The 20,547-nt window shown below is 44.4% G+C and overlaps 1 protein-coding gene across 2 annotated transcripts in view; it reads right to left on the bottom strand.

The window, feature by feature from the left end:
• KIF26B (kinesin family member 26B) overlaps positions 1-20,547 on the bottom strand; it is a 500,879-nt gene that overhangs the window by 147,671 nt on the left and 332,661 nt on the right. For both annotated transcript variants that reach the window (XM_049713434.1, XM_049713437.1), the window contains one exon: positions 11,643-11,826. In XM_049713434.1, the coding sequence (XP_049569391.1) occupies positions 11,643-11,826 (184 nt within the window). The remainder of the gene's footprint in view (positions 1-11,642; positions 11,827-20,547) is intronic.

Below are 20,547 nucleotides of genomic sequence, written 5' to 3'. Positions count from 1 at the left end.
TCTGCCTGTTATATGGCTAAGCATCTGTGGGGATATGAAAGCAGTATCAACCAAGATCCCCACTCTCACGACTAAACATTCAGTGGAGGAGATAAATTATACCCATAAAACAATGAGAGCAATATAAAGCAGTAAATGGTTAATGAGCAGAATCTGGGCTAGGGGAAGTACATGGTACAAAACATCAGAGGATCCGGGGAGCCGGCTTGGGGAATAGATATGGGATGCTGATGAAAGCAGGCACTTAGCCGGCTCTGGAAGAGGGGGTGGGTGTGGATACGGGAGAGAGTGGTCCATTATGAGAGAAAATTAAGAGCAGAAGCCAGACAGGGAGGGCAGGCAGGATGGGTTCAGGGTGTGCTGCCTCTCCCAGCACTGTCTCCACAGACCACTGCTCAATAAATACCTACAACGTACCTCCTGAAACAGAAGTCAACATTCAAACATTGCTATCGGCACTGAGCTAGTGTTCTAGACACAGAATTTTCATGGGACTCAATCACTCACATGGCTCAATATAGTGTAGTATGAGATTCACTGTTAAGTCAGCGCCAGGGGTCCTGTCCCACCCAGCTCTGACCCAGAGTTGTTGTCATTCTGGAATACGGCTAAAGTACAATGGACTTTTCTCTCATGGAATTCAGGACATTTTCCAGTTTGCTTTGGCTTTTTAACAATCATTTTGAACATTAGTTTACTTTCACTGGCTTGCTTACTGCATGGAAATAGGAGCCACACAAGACAATCCAAACCATCAGAGCTTTCAATACAAGGGCTAAAACACCACAGGGACAGTTACAAAGCTCTCTGAGATGACGAGTGGAGAGGACAGCGGCAGGATGCTGGCAGCAGAAGAGGATGCCCTGGTGCCTGCCTCGTCCATGTTCACCACCTTGCAAACGCAGCTGCCCCATGACAGCCAGGGACGTCTGCTTACCGGGTCTTTGCTGAAGCCAAATGACTACATATGAAGTGTGTAGAGAGATGGCATCATGTAGCCATCCAGAGAACAAGTCCCAGAACCAGGGCTCGTATATATAAGCCAGCCCCACCACGGACCAGGCATGCAAACTCGGGCAGATTCCTCATATCTATTTCAGCTTCCTCCGATGTAAAATGGGGGTGATTATAACAGACCCTTCCCACAGACTCGCAATGAGGATTTAATAAGTTAATACCTGTGAAACACTCAGAATGGTGTTTCAGTGGCACAAAGAAATGGCCAATATATGTTGTACAAGATCAGGAAAAGAATACTGGAAACAAAGATGTAGGGTGTTCCCATCCACTCTGAAAAGCTGTGACGCCTCTGGGAAGTGTCTTACCTTCTCTGAATCTCGTCCATCAGGAGGACCTAACACTCCCTCCTGCCCCCTACTGCCCACCTCTTAGAACTGTATGAAAGATGGAGAGAGACAATACGGATGAAGGGAAGTGTAAGCCACAAGCCTTACACAGATGTAAAGGATCATCATTGCAGAATGGAGACCCAGATCATGATTCCATCCATCCATTCATTCACCTAGTATGATGGCTAATTTTTTGTGGCCATTTGGCTGGGCCACAGTACCCGGATATTTGGTCAAGTGTTATTCTAGATGTTTCTGTGAAGGTATTTTTTAGATGAGATTAATATTTAAATCAGCAGACTTTGAGTAAAGCAGATGACCATCCATAACGTGAACGGGCCTCATCCAAGCAGTTGAAGGTCTTAATAGAAAAAGACTGACCTCCCTGGAAGAAAAGGGAATTCTGCCAGCAGATTCTCCCCTGGGTCTCCAGCCTGCCGGCCTTCCCACACATTTTGGACTTGCCAGCCTCCATGATTGTGTGTTCTCTCTCTCTCTTCTCCACACACACACACACACACACACACGCGCGCGCGCGCGCATGCATCCTGTTGGTTCTGCTTCTCTAGAGAGCCCTAATACACCTACTATTTACTGAGCACCTGGGTAGGATTCAAAGTGGGGCGAGAGAGACATAGCCCTGCTTTCATGAAGCTTACGGCCAAAAAGAGACCCACTAAACATGGAACTATAGAGATCAGTTATCTATAGGGTGATGAATGCAACGAAGAGAAACTTTGGGTGCTATGAAAACACGTAATGGGGCACCTAACCAGGGAAATCTTCCTCCAGGAAGTGGCATTTCTGCAGATATCCCTGGGATGGGCAGGAACCAGCCAAGCAGAAGCTGAGCAGAGAAACAGCAGGACCTCTAGACAAGAGCAAGTTTTCTGGTGCCCTTCCTGCCCAGGCTCTGGCCACTTGCACTTAGAACCAGAGCAGACAGCCTGATTTCAGAGCCGTGTAGCTGGTGGTAGTCTGAATGGCGTTTTATTCGCCCTCGAGTCCTTTGGGGCCCCTGTAGGGTGCTACTTCTACCGTGTTCTATAGAATGGGGGACGGAGTGGGGGAAGGCAGACCAACAATCCTGCTCTCTGATCTTCCCATTTCCTGTGATTTTTAACTTTCCACTGCTTTACATGACACAGTGCAGGGAGTATTTTACTGATTGGGTTTTTAAAACTTTGCCCTTCACTGAAAACCTTCTGGTACAAATATGGCAAAACGTTTTCTCAAAATACTTAAAACAAGGAACAGATCAAGTTCACGATTTGATTCGCTACAGCTGGTACACTGCTCCACTAATGAATCCACCAAATACTCGTTGCTGGTGGTAAGGAGATCTCAGCTAAGCAGCAAATAAACAAAATTTCTATCTGAATAGTTGGCTATAGCATGGAACACACAGGCAAGACCAAGGGAACAGGAAAAGAAACTTGGAAGGAATTTTGTCCCTAGCACTAAATGCTACTGCCACGGTTCTATTTCTGTTGTTTCATCTAGAAAGTCAAATACTCAGATTCAATGCTGGAACTTAGAGGTTGGTTTGTGGACCATATGCTTGTTCACCTGTTCCTAATTCATATATTGAAATCCTAACCCACAAGGTGATGGTATTTGGAGGTGGGGCCTTTGGGAGGTGATTAGGTCATCAGGGTGGCACCCTCATGAATGGGATTAGTGTCCTTAGAAGAAGAGACAGGAGAGCTTGCTTGTGCTCTCTCTCTGCTCTCTACCATGTGAAATACAACAAGAAGGTGACTGTCTGCAAATCAGGAAGAGAGCTCTCGTCAAACACCAGATCTGCCAGAACCTTGACCCTGGACTGCTCAGCCTTCAGAATTGAGAGAAATAAGTGTTTGTTGTTTCAGTCACCCAGTCTATGGTATTTTTGTGATAGTAGCTGGAACGGACGAAGACAGCATCACAGAACAGAGCTAACCTGAACTTGTAAAGCAATATGAGAGGACGTAGGGAGTCTTATGTTGTGGCTGTCAGGAGCTAGAGGCTTTTTATTTCAGACACTATTTAATAATCTAAGCAAAATATGTTTTGCTTTTAAGAATGTATCAGAACGATTTTCCCCCTCCATAATGATACATTTTAGTTCAGTGAAGCATTAGAAAGGAATTCAAATGTTTTGCTATGCTAGTCATTGAGTAGGCAAGAAGAGCGTTTCCTACTCTGAGGCACAAAGGACAACTTTCTAATTAACTCAGCAGTTTGGACTCACCATTTTTTAAAAATAAAACATTACTATCAATCCCATTTTAATGGGATAATTATAGCAAATCATGATTAACTTCTCTTTCAGCCATCAGCAAGAGAAAGACGCAGAAAGATAAGATGTTAGAAATGTTAGCTTAAAATATACCTACTGTTCCCATACTCTTGATATCAGTAATTGTCTAATTGTGCTGAGCCTGACTAAAATGTGGTTTTTGGACAAAGAATGATCAAAAGCCCTATTCTGGCATTATCATCCATCTTATTGCCCTTTGTTTAATTGAGAAAGTGGCATTGATTCCAGAGAGAATTCCCTCATTTTATCTCGTGTTTTCATTCCATAAGTCAGGATGCTAATTAGGGATTACAGGTATTCAGGGAGGCCCCAAACCTATCCTCCAATTATGGTAAAGGTTTATAGCCTTTAAAAAGCCCCTTTAGAAAAATCACCTTCCACCTCCTTCCACACAAGTATGTGCATGTGTGTGCATACACACACACACACACACACACACACACACACACACCCCTCCCTATCAGTTCCACTTACTACCTAAAAAAATAGAGTCTTAGAATTGAAGCTGAAAGTCACATAAAGGGGGAAAAGCTTAAGAATCACTCAAATTCTGCCTTAAAGTCTTCATGACTTTCATGATCTTTCACACCCCAAAGCTTAAATTTTTGTCTTCTCCCACAAAAATGGGTTGACAAGTTACTTCATCTTGCTGGGCCTCAGTTTCTTCCTATGCACAGTGGGAGGACTGGACAAGATGGTCTTTGGGAAAACTTCTCAGTGAGGGATGTTGATGGTGCTTACACATCGCCACAGTGCCAGCACTAGGCAGCAGCATCTCCCCGATGTCACCCTCCCAGGGCAACTCGGATGCTGAGGAGTAAGCAGGGCCAAGGACCACTAGGGTCTTGTCCTTTAGATGCTCTTGGTGTTTCTGCCTCATTACAACAGCTCCATCATGCAGCTCTAGCATTCAGCACTACACAGTGCTGAATGCCCAGTTAGGATGCCTAGTACTAAATAGACTTAACGTTAAAATACTCAACGTTTTTTGGGTCTCCTTTATGTAATCTGGCATTGAAAGGGTACAAACTTCCTCCCTGCTTACCCAAGAGTCCTTTCATACAGTTTGCTCTGTGTAGATATTTCAGGCAAAGAAAACCAGAAAACGAGTATTTTATATATAATGTGCCATCCTATCAGAAATCTGATGTAATTAAACTCCTTACCCTTCTCGTTCTCGACCTAATAATGAAGCCAACAGAAAATTATATCCATACAACTTGGTCAGCTGTCTTAAAGGCAGTCATGTTAATAATGAAGAACAACAATGGCCGCCGTGCTTTCTTTTACACGTGGTTTACCACGACTTTTCTGTCCAGTGGCCTTTAATGGAGAACATCTTCCTAATACTTCCCCGTCTTTGCAAGAATGAGCCTGCTAAATTCAAGAGTGGCATGGCAGGGGGTGTAGAAAAAACTCTCTCCCCATCACTTAGCGGCGCAGTCAGGCTCGAGAAGCAGCGCTCTGGGCAGCGGCACCTGCAGTTCCTGAGCTCCGGTTTCCGGTAGCGGAGCATCATGCTGCGCATGTGCGGCGGAGGGGGGCGGGCTCTAGGACAGGTGCGTGCACCTCTGCATACACGGCGGCGTGGGTGGGGGGAGAAGAAACCGCGAAGATTAATGAGTCAGAACATTTTCCCTTGAGTCAGAACATTTTCCCTAAGTCTCCTTTCTCTGGAGATGCAGGTTGGAGGAAGGGTCAAAATAAGAAAGAAAGGAAGGAGAAAAAAACCAAACTCTAACTACAGGAGCTTAGCCGAGTCAACCACAACCAACCGAGCACAGAAAAGAACTGCAATTAGGGACTGGAAGGTCACATGAGTTTATTTCCCAGAAGAGCTAACAATTCAATTTTCAAAGCTATCAGGCCAGCTATCCTGATGAATGTGCATGTATTATTTACGCAGTCTATTTCTCCCCACCCCCCAAAGCACACCAAAATAGAAAGCTCATGATTCCTTTCTGCTGTCTGGCGTGTGTAAGGTGGGAGTAATCACTGGTGAGTAGTGGGATCGAGAATTTTCCATCACATTAGAATACTTGAAATGAATGTTACAGACTGACTCAAATCTTTTCTCTCTGATAAAGCTTCAGGATGAGGAATGGTAGAAATGATAATGAGGAATTTGATAATTTGCATACTATTTAAATAACCCGGACCTTGGTGGGCTGGAAGGCATGAAATTTTCTCCTTGGTATAACCTGGCATCATTTCCTGAACAAGAGAGCTACATCGGCCATTTCTACTTGTTGAAAAAATGAATAAGAGCTACATTTGTACCTTAAAAAAATCTTATTTTAATCTAATTTTTCTATCTTATTGTTTTCCTCTTGTAATGAGAACATAAATTGAACAGTTATCTTGGTTTCTTCTTCCTTACAGTGTCACAAGGGTTTAGTAATCGAATGACTTCTGCTCTAAAAACGTTAAGAAATCTGTAAAGGGAAAGAATCTCTACTGAAAAGCACACATGGTTCATTTATTTTTTTACCATGTTATTAGTTTACTACCAAATAAGTGGAAGTCTAGAATTAAACTAAACCTAGATAATATAGGACCTGGTAAATGAGCGAAGTAGTGAGTGAGAGTGAGTGCGAGTGTGTGTGTGTGTGTGTGTGTACATGTGTGTGTACATGTGTGTTGCGGGGAGAGATGTTATTTAGAGAATATATGTTTTATGCTTTAACAGAGGTCAAAATATGTTGCTACCAGGTTTGAAAAGTAGTGCTACATAAGAGGCAGATGACTTAAAATCGAGGACTGTGAAGAAAAAAGAATAATGGCTCCAGCCTTTGTTGCATAAGAAAGATAATTTAGCCAAACAAGCAAGTCTATTTCTAAATCGCAACTCCAAGGACTCCGCAGAAGTGTCTGCCTTGGGGCTGCACCGTCTACAGAGGAGAAATCTCAATGAGGCACTTCGGAAATGCACAGATGGATGGGCACGAGTGGCGACGGGGATCCAGTGTGACGGATACCACACAACCCTTCTTCTACCCAGACTAGGGATAAGCAGGGGTCCCCAGGAGAAGGAAAGAGCATTTGTAGCTCAGGAGTGAAGGCTGAGGCTGAACGCCAGGCAGGCATTTTCACAGGGGCCTAGAGTTCATGGAGATCAGGATATACACCCCCCACTCCTTTGCAGGCATGTGGCCCAGAGCAGCCAACCAGCTTCTGTGTACTGTCCCCAGCAGTGGCACCTCCTGCAGTACCTGGCACACAGTATGTCTACAGATATTCACCGAGTGAATCGAGTAGGACAAGCCCTCCTCAACCTGTCTCCAGCTCAATTTTCCATAATTATTCATGTTCGTTTCATCCAATTTTTATGATCTTTTCAAATTCTATAGAGTCTCTTCTCTTGTTGCTAGTACCCACCTATATGAGTTTTCTTATATTCCCAAAACATATCTGGGGGAACAAAGGCTGAGTGGTGATGATTCCATCTTTTTGAGGCATTCCTGGAGATTATGAAGGAAAAGAAGGCTTCTTTTCCCTTCATGCTTCATGTATTTCCCTTCAGGAATACTGCCAGGAAGAGTAGAATTAACAAGGTGAACTGTCATCATCATGAATGTGACTGTGGCCATTACCATTCTCCCCTTTAAAAGCATTTATGCACCCGTGGTGGGGCTGCAGAGCTAAATACTGAGTGAGTTAAACAGATAAGATGCTTTGCTCTAGAAGCTTGTAATCCAATACTAAGAGGTCTGACACACCAACAAATGAACCTTAAACATGGATGTTAATTAATTGTGCAAACAAATTTCATGAAGAGCTTTTACTGGCTTAGGAGAAGGAACCATTTTCAAACAGATTAGAAATATCATTTACATAAAGCCAAACTCATGAAATGTAAACAGGGACTAAGCCGCTTTGATCCACTAATCATCTTTATCTATTCATTAAAATGTCTCTACAAGACCACTTAGTACTATAGCTTCTTTATATAACTCGAAAGTTAGGCAGAATGATTTGAAGTCTGTGATTCCAACTTTTCCTTAAGTCAAATAGTCCTTCATATTGATCCAAGTCGGTGAGATGTCTAAGGCTGACTGTTATAATGACTAGATTATAAGTGCTGTCGGGGCAGGCATTCTGCCTGTGTGTCCATCAGGGCAAGCCTAGAGCCCAGCACAGGGCCTGACACATAGAAGATGCTCAATAAATATTTGCTGTGTGCCAAGTACTGCTCTAGGTGCTAGGGATTCTGAGGTGTTTCCTGTGTTGTGAGCGTGTTGTGATTCAGCTCCAAGTGCACTGAAGTTACCCCAAGTTCTTCCATCCCTGTGGCCTCCAGAAAAGCTTTTGCCTCAAGATGCACTTGGGGGCCAGCAATGACTCTGGGTGGAGAAAGGGGTGCGGGGAGGGAGGAAGTTGTTGCTGGAAATCACCGGCAGTGGGACAAGGGGAGGGGTCAGTGTAGCACCTCTGACTCGCTGTGTGTCTACCATGGCCCGTCACTGCCCTTTCTCTCCCATCCATGACCCTGAAAAGGGACACATGTCCTTCTCCACTGGATGGAGGTGACCGCTTCCCAATTTATTTTGCTACCATTATGGTCCCGTTACATTCTTGTCTCCACTCAGATTTTTAAAGGTCATGTATATCTAGAGGCCACCCAGTGAGACGGAAGAGAATAAAATGTCTTACAGGTCCTGACCTCTGGGCTTGACTCAGAAGGCACTGGAAAATCGGGGCCTCCGTTGTCTTGTCTACAAATGAGAGGAGAGCTCTAAACAAACCCACAAAAGCCTGTCTTCAGGTCTCCCGAGGAAGTCCTTGGTGGTTAAGGATAAGAGGTGGGGCGAAGTGGCGTCAGCTGCGCTGGGTTTGTTCCCCATCCCGCCTCAAGGGCCCCCCCCACCCCACCCAGGTTAAGTTGCTTTTGGCATTTCAATCAAGCTTTTCTACTTCAGATGTAATGATCTCTATATAGCACCAGTTCTTTTATGTTCTATATGAAACTGCACTGTATTTCTTTGAAACGTTAACATGTAAATTATGCAACAGAAATAAACCTACGGGGATTTTTCCATATGGATAAGAGGAATGCAGTGCCTCGTTGTAGTGGACTCTCGGGGTGGGAAAAGCATGAGTCTGGGAAATGGGCCTCCACCAAGTTTAGACGGTTGGCGCCTCCGTGGCAGAGTCAAGGCCAGGCCGTCTGGCTTTCTGTGAAGCACACGTCTCACCAGAAGGAAGCATGATGGGAGGTGTGCTCGCGGACCTCTGGCTTCAATCACACGTCCTCAAGTCAAAGTATATAATTACACTGCCCTCCAGAGAGCACACCCCCTCCCACTGTCACTTTCTCGCCACCAATGCCCCAACCCCCATGCTCAGCAGGACAGCTGCCGTGAGGCCACTCGTCAGACAGAAGTCACACCTTCTGCCACCTTCTGTGACACCCAGTCTGGTGACCCCACTTCCATGGACAAACTCCAGGCTTCCCGCATTCCTGGCTGGTTAATGTCACCCTTTCTCTCCCACTGAAAGAAGCACATCGGACTGCAAATGAGAGAAACGGATAGTACTTTACGTTAAAAAAGTAAGTGTGTGGGCTTCGCTGGTGGCGCAGTGGTTGAGAGTCTGCCTGCTAATGCAAGGGACGCGGGCTCGAACCCTGGTCTGGGAGGATCCCACATGCCGCGGAGCAGCTACGCCCGGGAGTCACAACTACTGAGCCTGGGCGTCTGGAGCCTGTGCTCCGCAACAAGAGAGGCCGCGACAGTGAGAGGCCCGCGCACCGCGATGAAGAGTGGCCCCCGCTCGCCGCAACTAGAGAAAGCCCTCGCACAGAAACGAAGACCCAACACAGCAAAAATAAATTAATTAATAATAAAAAAAAATAAGTGTGTGATTTGCAAGCTTTAGTGTGTGAATGATTATAATATTAATTGTAGTTATACCTGGTCTTATGCTGCTTATCTTACTTATAATTATACTTCTAACTGGTCCCTACATAGAGTACATCATGAAACCAAGATTAGACCAGTGCCTTCCAGATTATTTTCGTGCAAGTCCCAGGTCACCCTGGCTGGAAACAGTCTTTCTGCTGGTTCAGTGCCTGACTGGTGCCCTGATCCCTTTGTCTCAGAATTCCAGTGAGAGGGGAAGGGATGGGGGAAGGAAGGGACAGAAGACCCTAGGCTTGGGGACCAGGCCCACCTGAAGATGTATCTGCATCAACCCTTTTAGGAACCAGAGACTGGGCCACTGTTATAGATGCAGGAAGATAGTTTCTTACGTGGTTCATTTCAAGGTGTCCCGGACAGGGCCGTAGTGGGGTGTATGAGTACCACAGGTTGGCTAATAGTCTGGTACCTCTTTAGAGCGACAGCATTTAAATATTGGTTCACATGTACTCAGAAGAGAAGTAGGGTGTCACTCAGAGCAGGAGAGGAGAAGGAGACTGCAGTGGAGACATTCGATGTCACTGTGTCCAGGGCGGTTCAGCTCCGGTACCAAAGTTCCAAAACTCCTCTTAGCAAAACCAAAGTCCACGCACACTTAAAAATAGCTCAAAAGGTAAATTTTCTGTTATGTGTACCTTACCACAATTCAATTGTTTTCTACAGTTTTGAAAGCCCTGCAGTTACTTGTACCCACCCTCCTTAGAAGGCAGCCTCTCAGCCATCCACTATGACCGCAGTGTGTGTGCCCCCGCGGGGATGCCACTCCCACCTGCATGATTCCTGCTCGTGTGGTTTCCTCCATCTCCCTCCCTGGCCAGTGATGCTAGAGCAGCCCTCGCAGGCTGCCTGGTCCCCTACTTTACCTCTGGGCCTGGGAAAGCCCCGCCCAATGCCATGGAACATTCCAGGACTGGATGCTTTCCGTTAGAATAAACATTGCTCTATTCAACATAATCTTAAAATGTAGACTCTGTTGGAAGGAGTAACTTAGCAAGTTAGGACTTTCCCAGTGGGTGATGAAATAGGGGGTGGGAGGGTATGGGAGGAGGCAGGAGAAATCATCGAGAAAAGGGAGAAGAGCACCAAGGAAGAAGGGCGGAGGGTGTGGGGTAAACTCCAGAAGGACCACTGGTGAGGCTGAGGCCACTGAAGACCGTGAACCCGGGAAGAATCATGTTGAGGGTCAAGGTGAAAGGGAATCAGTGACCTGAATAAGTAAAATCGTCCACACAGTTGAGCAGCCATGCCCTTCAGCAAGACTTGCAACCTCCCGAAATGAGTCCTGTTAAGCGGGTGGCGGGAAACTGGCAAGTTGGTGTGTACCATCCTCCTTCTGAGGAAAGTAAAAGAAAGAAAACAGCCACCGCTTTCTTCGACTAAATGTTTTTATAAGTCACAGCTTATTTACCCATTGAAGAGTAAACCATAAGTTACTTCACCCAGACGTTTATCTCAGAAGAGACAGTTAAGAGATGACATCTAAAAACGAAGTTACCCCAAACATAGCTGAGCCAGGTCTCGTGATGGTGTTTCTACATCGCATCATAATGTTCCCCATATCTTTCTAAGCAGTTCTAACAATTCAAAATTGCATTTCTTGGCTAGAATGGCACACAGAAAATGCTCCCCAGAAATCCCACCAGTGGTCTGGTTCAAAAGTAGAACTTGGGATTTCTCTGAAGGGGAGGAACAATGAAACTGTGCCAGGGAAGTGATGAAGCATCGTCATGTCTTATTCCTATACCGTGTCTCTTGGTCTCTCCTGCCTCTGCCTCTGTCTTTTGTGTTATGGGGTCTTTTCTTTAATTGGGTACAGTTCTGTCAAACAACACAAGGCTGTTTTCTTTCTGCCAAAATCAAACCACATCTCCAATAATTGGAATGTCTTAATTTACTACTAGTATATGTAACCAAAGAAAATTTTACAGTACTTCCAAACGACTTTCATTTCTTTTCCTTCTCTCCCTGACACCTTCTTGTTTTAGCAAACAAACCGAGCCCTCATTCTCGTCCTTGCCTTTGATGCAGAGCCCCACACACAGAGCCAGTGTGGCACATGGCACAGGTGCCTACCTTGCCCAGGCCTGGGGTGTCCTTCACCTTGTTGACGGCCCTCAGCAGGCAGGGCGGGGCCGGGGGTGGGGAAGTCTGCAGAATCCCGCTGAAGCTGGTGGCAAAGAGAGGTGGCTCGGCGACAGAAGAAGTGGAAGGCCGATGTTTCTTCTTTTTAGAAGATAGATTTAACTTCTGGGCAGCTCTGGAGGGAAAAATTCAGGAAAAGACAATAAAGGAAAAAGTATATTCACAATTCACAAAAAGTATATATTCACAATCAGATATGCTAGGGTCACTTTCTGTTCCTTCTCTTAAAGAAGCCCCTAATTCTGACTGCAGCTAAACGGTTCTCTCTTCTTCCTCCGAGTGCCTGGTGGTAGCCCCTGACTGCAACCGAGTGAACCCAGGGAGCTGCCCAATCACTTGCACGGCAGAGCGACACCACAGCATTGCACGGTCCTGCAGCTGCGATCTACAAAGAATTGTTGGTTTTCCACAAACACTCAGCTTAAGCATGAATAAAGCTGGCCATCTTTGGGGATACACAGCACCTATTAGGTTAATCATTCCATAACTTCTGGTATAAACTCAAATGTGAGAGACCTTATGAATTTTTTAGGAACTCTAACACCTTGTAAAATCCAAACCAGTCTGAGGAAGAAGCACGTGGTGACCACTCAAGGCATACTGTGGACGTGACTGTGGAAGAAAAACACACACCCCAGCACAACGGGAAATACAAACCAAACGGTTTTAGAAACATAACACCCAAACAGAATAAACTCCAGCCAAGGTGTAGGGTTCTGAGACTAGGCGTGGCTCAGGTGGAAAACAGGCTTTTATGTAGGGTGGTCTTTCACCACAAAATGCAGTTCATGGGCAAGTGCAAGGGGCGATACAGTCAGAGGACAGAGGACACAAACAGAAAGGTGAGAGGGAAGGTGACGCATCGTTAATAACATTGATCGTTCACATCACATCTTCCATCGTTCAAGTGTTCTGCGACACCTAAAACATGACAATCTTATCATAGAGAAGAAGGGAAAGTCAGGCAAGGGCATTTCACAGACTGTAACATACTCACTTCTGGGTTCATTCTTGGTGTTTTTCACACTATACTCATGTTCTAAGAATTCCAATTTCCTTACCAAAGGTTATTAAACATTTTAGCTGCTGCTTAAAACAAATGGGCTACCGTGACTTTATCCTACACATCAAAACCTTACAATCCATCCTGTGTTCTTACCAATTGCATAACAGGTCATAAGCAAAGCAGGCCAAAAAGATTAAATCAGCATCATTTGCACCCGCTTCCCCCCAACTTCCATCTTAATATCTGAATCTTAAGCTCTGGACTGGTTAGTTTTAATTCTGTGTCAGTAATTGCCGTGCTTTTGACAAATCCCCTGAGCTACAAAATGGCCACTGAACAAATAAAGCAAAGAGAATTACCACTTCAAAGCTTAATTTTCCTTAGCTGTGAAACTGAACATCTATTTCACAAGACTGAAATACAGAGGAATGGGATGCATGAGGAGTGACAGATTGTGACGGAATGATACCCGCACAGTCCCAATGCCATGTGCCAAACTTAGGGACCTCTATGGTGACTCTACTGTAGGGTGATGAAAAATGAAGACACTAAAAGGAGATTTCCACCATGCTTTCTTTTCCCAAACAGCAAAAAGAAAAACCTAGGAGTAATGTTTTCTCGTGCTTTCATTGTCACTCTTCCTGATGCTGTCCCTCTAAAATGAAAGGTGAAGTGGAATTGTTCAGCGGCTGGTCTGGCGCATCTCTGGGCAGTTTTCCTTATTCTATGAGATTCTCTCCCTGAACAAACAGTGACTCCTCCAGAGGTGGGTGTGGGCATCGCATTCTTCTGACACTCACGCCTCTGCTCAGCAGCCCCTTACTGCTTTCAAGTCAGGACGCCTATAGGCAAAGGAGAGTTAGAAAGATGATGATCTGCTAGGAACCGAAAGGTGGTGTTTAATCCATTCACGTTAGGATTCTTTTGGATGTTGGCAAAAGGACCAAGGAGCTGCTGTGGGTTCCCGGTCCAAATGTGGAGACAGAGAAGAGGAGTGACACTCAAAGGCAGCTCAGAAGAGGTAGTAGCCTGCTGGCTTTTTTTTTCCTTTTTCTTATCTCTACTACCCATGACCACTTACTCTCCCCACATAGACCCTGCAGAGGAGGAAGTGAGGGTCCTTGAAATGAAAGTATATGAAGGACATTCCCAAGAACAGCAATCCAGTGCTCTATTCCCCCCTCTCTCTCCCTCTCTCTTTCCTATAACATCACAATTTCACTGTATTACCGCATCATTCCCAAAGGCATATAAACATGCTATTATTTCTCCCACCTCGGAAAAGAAAACACAAGCCCTTCTCTTCATTCTTCTTACCCAGACAGCTACTGCTCTGTTTCCTGCTCATTTTTGCAGCAAAACTCATGGAAAGTGTTGTCTATACTTGCTTTCTCTAGTTCATCTCCTCCCTTTGCCTATAAGCTCATTGCAGTCAGGCATGTGGTCCACAGCTCCTCTGAAACAGCTCTTGTCAAGGCTGTGAATGACCTCCACGATTGCTAAATGTCATGGTTCTGAGCCCCACCTTACCTGCCCAATCAGAGCACTGACGAGATCCTTCTACTATTTTATACTTTCTTCTTTAGGTGCCAGGACATCTATGGTGACAGACGTTAACTAGACTTATTGTGGTGAGTACTTTGCAATTTATACAAATATACAAATCTCGATGTGCACCTGATGCTAATATAATGTTGTATGTCAATTATACCTCAATTATAAAACAAAACAATAACAAAAACACACTAAAATGATTCTATTTGGATATCCAATAGGTATCATAAACTTGCATCTCTAAAGCTAAATTCCTGATCTTTCTCTAAAAAGCTGTAGGCCTTTAGCTTTCCCTATTTCAGAAAATGGCAATTCCATCCTTACAATGGCCCAGACATCTTTGCCTCCTCTTTTTCTCACACCAGACATCCAATCCGTTAGGAAATCTGTTGGCCGTAATTTCGAAATAGACCTATGATCTAACCCCTCTCACCACCTTTACTGATATTGTCTTGGTCTGAGCCACTAACCTCTCTTGCCTGGATTACTGCAGTAGTCTCCTAACTTGTCTCTCTTCTTCTGTTACCTTCCCTGCCACCTCCCACTGCACTGGTCCAATCTATTTTCCACACAGTTGCCAAACTGATTCTTTTAAAACATAACCAGACAAGACCCTCCATTTTGCTTCTCATCTCATAGTAAAAGCCAAAGTAACTACAATGGCCTATAAGGCCTTCCGTATATCTTCCCTCATATCTCCCAGACCACCTTTCCTACTACTCTCTTCTTCAGTTACTCTGCTCCAGCCATAACAGCCTCCAAATACTCCTGGTACGCTCCCACCTCAGGGCCTTTGCACAGGCTCTTGCTTCAGCCTGGAATGTTCTGCCCTAGATAGAGATAGGCATACGGCTCCCTCCCTTACCTCCTTTAAATCTTCATTCAAATGACACCTTATCAATGAACCTACCCTGCACACCACAGCAGACTGTAAGATGGCTGCAACAACATGTATACCCTCCCACATGCTCTTCTATGACATGAAATTGACACTTCTCCATTGAGAGGTGGAACCTATTTTCCTTCCCTTTGGACCCAAGCAGAACTCTGAAATTGCCTTGACCAACAGAATATGGTGGGAATGATGTTGTATGGTCTCCAGGGTTAGGTCATAAAAAGCAATATGGCTTCTACCTGTCTCTCTCACCCCTGGCACTCAGCTTCCACATCACGAGAAGGCCCAGGCCATGTGGAAAAGGCCATGTAGAGAAGAACTGAGGACTCCAGTGAACAACCAGTGTCAACTACCAGACATGTGAGTAAATGAGCCTTTAGATGATTCCAGGTGCCACCCTTCAAGTCTTCTGGCTGAGGCCCAAGGCATCGTGGAGCAGAGGTAAGACATCCCCATTCTGTCTTGTCAGAACTTCTGAACTCCAGAAACCATGAGAGGTGATACACCATCATTGCTGCTTTAAAGCCACTAGGTTTGGCGGTAGCTGGCTACATGGCCACCTACTCCCCATCTCCTAATTTCACTTGCCCTGCATGCCTTACCCACCCACCCTCCCCATCATGGCACTCACTATCTTCTAACATAGTAGATGATTTACTTAGTTATCAGGTTTATTGTTTATTGTCTGTTTCCTCTCTAGAATGTAAGTTCCAACAGGGCAGACTGTCATACCTGCGTGTTGAATGACGTGAATAAAGATTGAAGGAACTGGGAACATTTAGCCTGGAGAATATAAACCTGGAGAAAGGGGAAGGAAGAGTTTTTCTAAAAAACTGTCTTTAAAAAAATGAATAAATAACATGTAGCAGGAAGTACTTTTCAAGCAATAATGCCAGATAGCTTCATAGGCCATCATTTTGAATCTCAGAAAACTTTGTGAGGAAAATAATAATAGTACTCCCATTTAACAGACAAAGAAATGAGTCTTAAAGAGTTAAATCCAGATTCCTTGGACTATCTGACCTGAATTTGAACATCCAGCTGCTTCAGATACTAGGTAGATAATAGGCAAGTTACTTAAATTCTGATAATGTTTATAATGTGTGTAAAGGGCCTAGCATAGCACCTGGCATATAGTTGGCATTCAACAATACTATCATCATCAATATTATTATTACACATATTATTATCAAGCCTCAGTTTCTGCATCATAAGATAGAGCAAAAATATTTTCTACCCTTATAGACATTTTGTGAAAATTAAATAAGAGTGCAGGTAAAGGGTTTAGCACACAGGAAGTACTTAATAGATGGTACTTTGGAGGAATAGAATACGTGGTGGAGCTGAGACTGAATCTAGGTCTCTGTTCCCCATATTGCTTCAGATCATCTCTGAATAGGCAGCAAAACAGGCAGGTGAAACGTAAAGGCATTTGGGGATTTATAAGTGAAAGGGGCATCTTTCTAAAAATTGGAGTAATCCATTAGTGATGGGTCTGCTTCATGAAATAGCTTTTGTCATTGAAAGTGTCCAAGTAGTAGCTACAAAACCATTTACAGGGACTGTCAGGGAGATGAAAGCATGCATTGGGAACATCAGATGATTTCCAAAATCTCTTCCAATGCAGTTTCTGAAATGATTCCTGGAACCTCTATTTCATTTAGGGAAGCCTCTGTTGGCTTCAATGCAGAAAAATAGGAATGCAGGAAATTATTTGGAGAATACATAAAAAATTACTTTCTTCTGAAAACAGGTATATAAGATAAATACATTAGAAGAATTCTAGAATTTAGAAATCAGTAGAAATCACATTTTAGAGCCATATAGTGTATAAGAACATTTTATTTTAATTTTGACATCATCATCACCAACTGTTTGATCTCTATTTTATATGTTCCGATTTCTTGGAAGTCAGCATCTTCTGATCTTTTCATATAGTACTTCAATGACATGCAGACAGGAGAAGGTTGAAGTACAGAAATCATTCATGTATAATTGTATTATTCAGTGACATAAAGAAGAAGCAATCGTGAAAGAATTGAAAAGGAAAAGACATTTGGGCTAGAAGTGTATTTTGTGTTATTAATGCCTTACACAAGTTTTCTTCATAAGGAAAGGGACAGATGAGTGGGTTGTCTTATAAGATTTTAAACAACAAAAAATTAACCTAAAAAACTATTATAAGTAATATTCACTTGTCTCATTCCTACCATGGACAGTATCACATATTTCCTAGAGCTATTCATCCCTGCACACATCTTTAAATATCCATGGGCTTCATCTAATTCTCTGAACCTTATTTCAAGAAAAAAAGGTGGCCTCCCTAGCAGGATGAAATTAATATTCACTAAGCTCCTATAAAGGAAGTGATGCCATGCTAAAGCAGTATCAGACTTGTGAGGATAGGAGCAATGATGTGAACCTGGAAAGAATTTAAACCCAGTGAGCTCAGATTTTTGCTCTGGGCTCTACCCTTTCTCTCCATTGCCTTACTCATCTCATATAGGAGACAATTATCCTAACACATCTATGTGATGCCATCTGAATTCAGGAATCAGTTTAGAATTGAGATGACCTTCACATGGGACAGTTCCTTGTGCTCATTGGCCAGATCTACCTGGATTTAAAAGAAAGAGGCAGGGCTTCCCTGGTGGCGCAGTGGTTGAGAGTCCGCCTGCCGATGCATGGGACACGGGTTCGTGCCCTGGTCCGGGAAGATCCCACATGCCACGGAGCGGCTGGGCCCGTGAGCCATGGCCGCTGAGCCTGCGCGTCCGGAGCCTGTGCTCCGCAACCGGAGAGGCCGCAACAGTGAGAGGCCCGCGAACCGCAAAAAAAAAAAAAAAAAAAAAAAGGCAAATAATTATCTAGTAAATTTAATTGGTTAGGTGGGAGAGAGTCTTAGGTCTCCGTTATACAGATCAGAGGGGAAACTTTTGGGGCTTTTCTGACTTTTCTTTTTTTTTTTTTTTGCATTTGTGTGATAGACTATTTGACCTTGCATTTTCAGAAATACGGAGTGTTTCAATGGAAAGCGCTTCATTCTAAGTGCATCCCGTGAGACTCAAGTTGGGGGTCTACCACCCTTAGTGTATAGGGATTACTAATACATTGACCTAACAACACTTTTTTTTTTTTTCCTGCTGCACGCGGGCCTCTCACTGTCGCGGCCTCTCCCGCCGCGAAGAACAGGCTCCGGACGCGCAGGCTCAGCGGCCACGGCTCACGGGCCCAGCCGCTCCGCAGCATGTGGGATCCTCCCGGACCGGGGCACGAACCCGCGTGCCCTGCATCTGCAGGCGGACTCTCAACCACCGCGCCACCAGGGAAGCCCGACCTAACAACATTTTAAGAATTATTAGCTTCATGAAGAATAGAACTTTCGGGGCTTCCCTGGTGGCGCGGTGGTTGAGAGTCTGCCTGCCAAGGCAGGGGACACGGGTTCGAGCCCTGGTCTGGGAAGATCCCACATGCCGCGGAGCAACTAGGCCCGTGAGCCACCACTACTGAGCCTGCGCGTCTGGAGCCTGTGCTCCGCAACAAGCGAGGCCGCGACAGTGAGAGGCCCGCGCACCGCGATGAAGCGTGGCCTCCCGCTCGCCGCACTAGAGAAAGCCCTCGCACAGAAACGAAGACCCAACACAGCCAAAAATAAATTAATTAATTAATTTTAAAAAATGAGTATATGTATCTCTAGGGTTAAGAAGATGTAAAAAAAAAAAAAAGAACTTTCCTTAGGGAATACCAGGCAGGAATATCAGGCAGTATAGTCGTTTTTTAAGAATTCTCTATCCTTTAAAAAATTCTATGTACCATGTGTTGCTGACCACATCCTGAAAGCATTTCATCCTGTCTGAGGGGGGTGTTCGACTGTGAGATGCTTGGATAGGTGGGTAAAAGGTTTATAAAAATTAAGAGGTCATGCAAGCTCTACTAAATGGGACCTGGGCGATTGATTGGTGAGATATTAACTGAAAAACTGCTCAAGAGGAGGGCAGGGTAAGGCCCTCAGAACCGCCACATCTGCTGCCCACAGAGGGTCCTGACCCAGGAGGGGGATGAGAGTGGTAAAATTGCCACCGTCAGCAGGTAAAAGACAATCCAGGCTGCAATTTAACGTGACAGTGGCCGGGCGCCAATGGCTTCTGTGCCATGATAAAATATTTCAATGCTCTGAGGATTGAGACTGTCTGATAATAAGCAATGACGTGACAGATCACAGCAGCTCCCAGGAAATCCATGGGGTCAGCGACACAGGGGTAGAAGAAAATAAAACGGATTATAAATAGCGAGGATATATGACAAGAGCCAGTGGTCTGAGGCAAAGCGTCTGGAAACAATTAAGATATCCATCTATATGGAAAAAAATACCAGTTATGCTTCACTTTGAAATAACACCTATTTAAAAGTATTCTGGCACTGCCAAGAAGCATGTTAGTCATTTTGGAAACTCTCCAAACAGGGAATAAAGAGCGTCCTCCGTCACCTTTCCATTTTCTAATTGGCTGTCACTGAGGTCATTTCTGTGTCTCCAGAGACGGAAAAGCATATGGGTCTTGGGGTTTTTCTGATTTTTATGTAAATGATCCATTTCATTAGTGTAGGAAGGTAATTCATGACATGACTTCAAATAAAATGTTTACTGCTAGGAGACAAAACATGGCTGACCGTTAACCTCAAACAATATTGTGTTAAAACACTACAGCCAGACACTATTATACTTTGAAAACGGATGGATTTTTGCAACTTACTGCAAGCATTAACCCATAGTGATAATCTCTATGAATTTTCCCTTATTCTTCTCTTAAAAATTTACCCATTCATCAAAGCTTCTACAAGTTGCCCTCATCAACTACTTCAGGCCTCAGCAATTGGTCTTGAGAGTCTATGTCTTATGTTGTAACACTTAATGAGATGCTGCTTTGCAGTGTGGTCTTTCCTTCTGGGTGCCATTAGTGTTGCCTCCATCACTGAATTATCAACTCACTGAAGGTCCATACGTGTTTCCTTTCTTCTGCAGCTTATTTCCTGCCCCATAGCTTTGTACCTTTTTGCAAAGTGCGCACCCACTCAAGGCTTCTTAATCGATCTCGCCTTTGGAGTTACACCAACATATGCAAAGTCCCAAGACTATGTATCTGGAGTTCTAGAAATGCTTAGACCTTGGAATGTTTTACTCTTTCTAAAGCATTTTGCACACATTGTCACATCCATCACACTCAGCCCTATGAGGCAAGCAGAGAAGGTGTTTGTACCATAAATTACAGATTTAAAAAGCAATGAAGGCACAGAAGTTACCTGATTTTATCCACAGTCACAGGACTAGTGATCTTCATACCTGGGATCTAGGATTTGAGTTTTCTGCTTTAGACTCAGGGTCG

The sequence above is a fragment of the Orcinus orca genome, chromosome 1 (genome assembly GCF_937001465.1).
Source record: "Orcinus orca chromosome 1, mOrcOrc1.1, whole genome shotgun sequence".
Taxonomy (NCBI): Eukaryota; Metazoa; Chordata; class Mammalia; order Artiodactyla; family Delphinidae; genus Orcinus; species Orcinus orca.
Note: the sequence above shows the minus strand (reverse complement) of the source record. Positions and strands in the feature narration are given on the sequence as shown.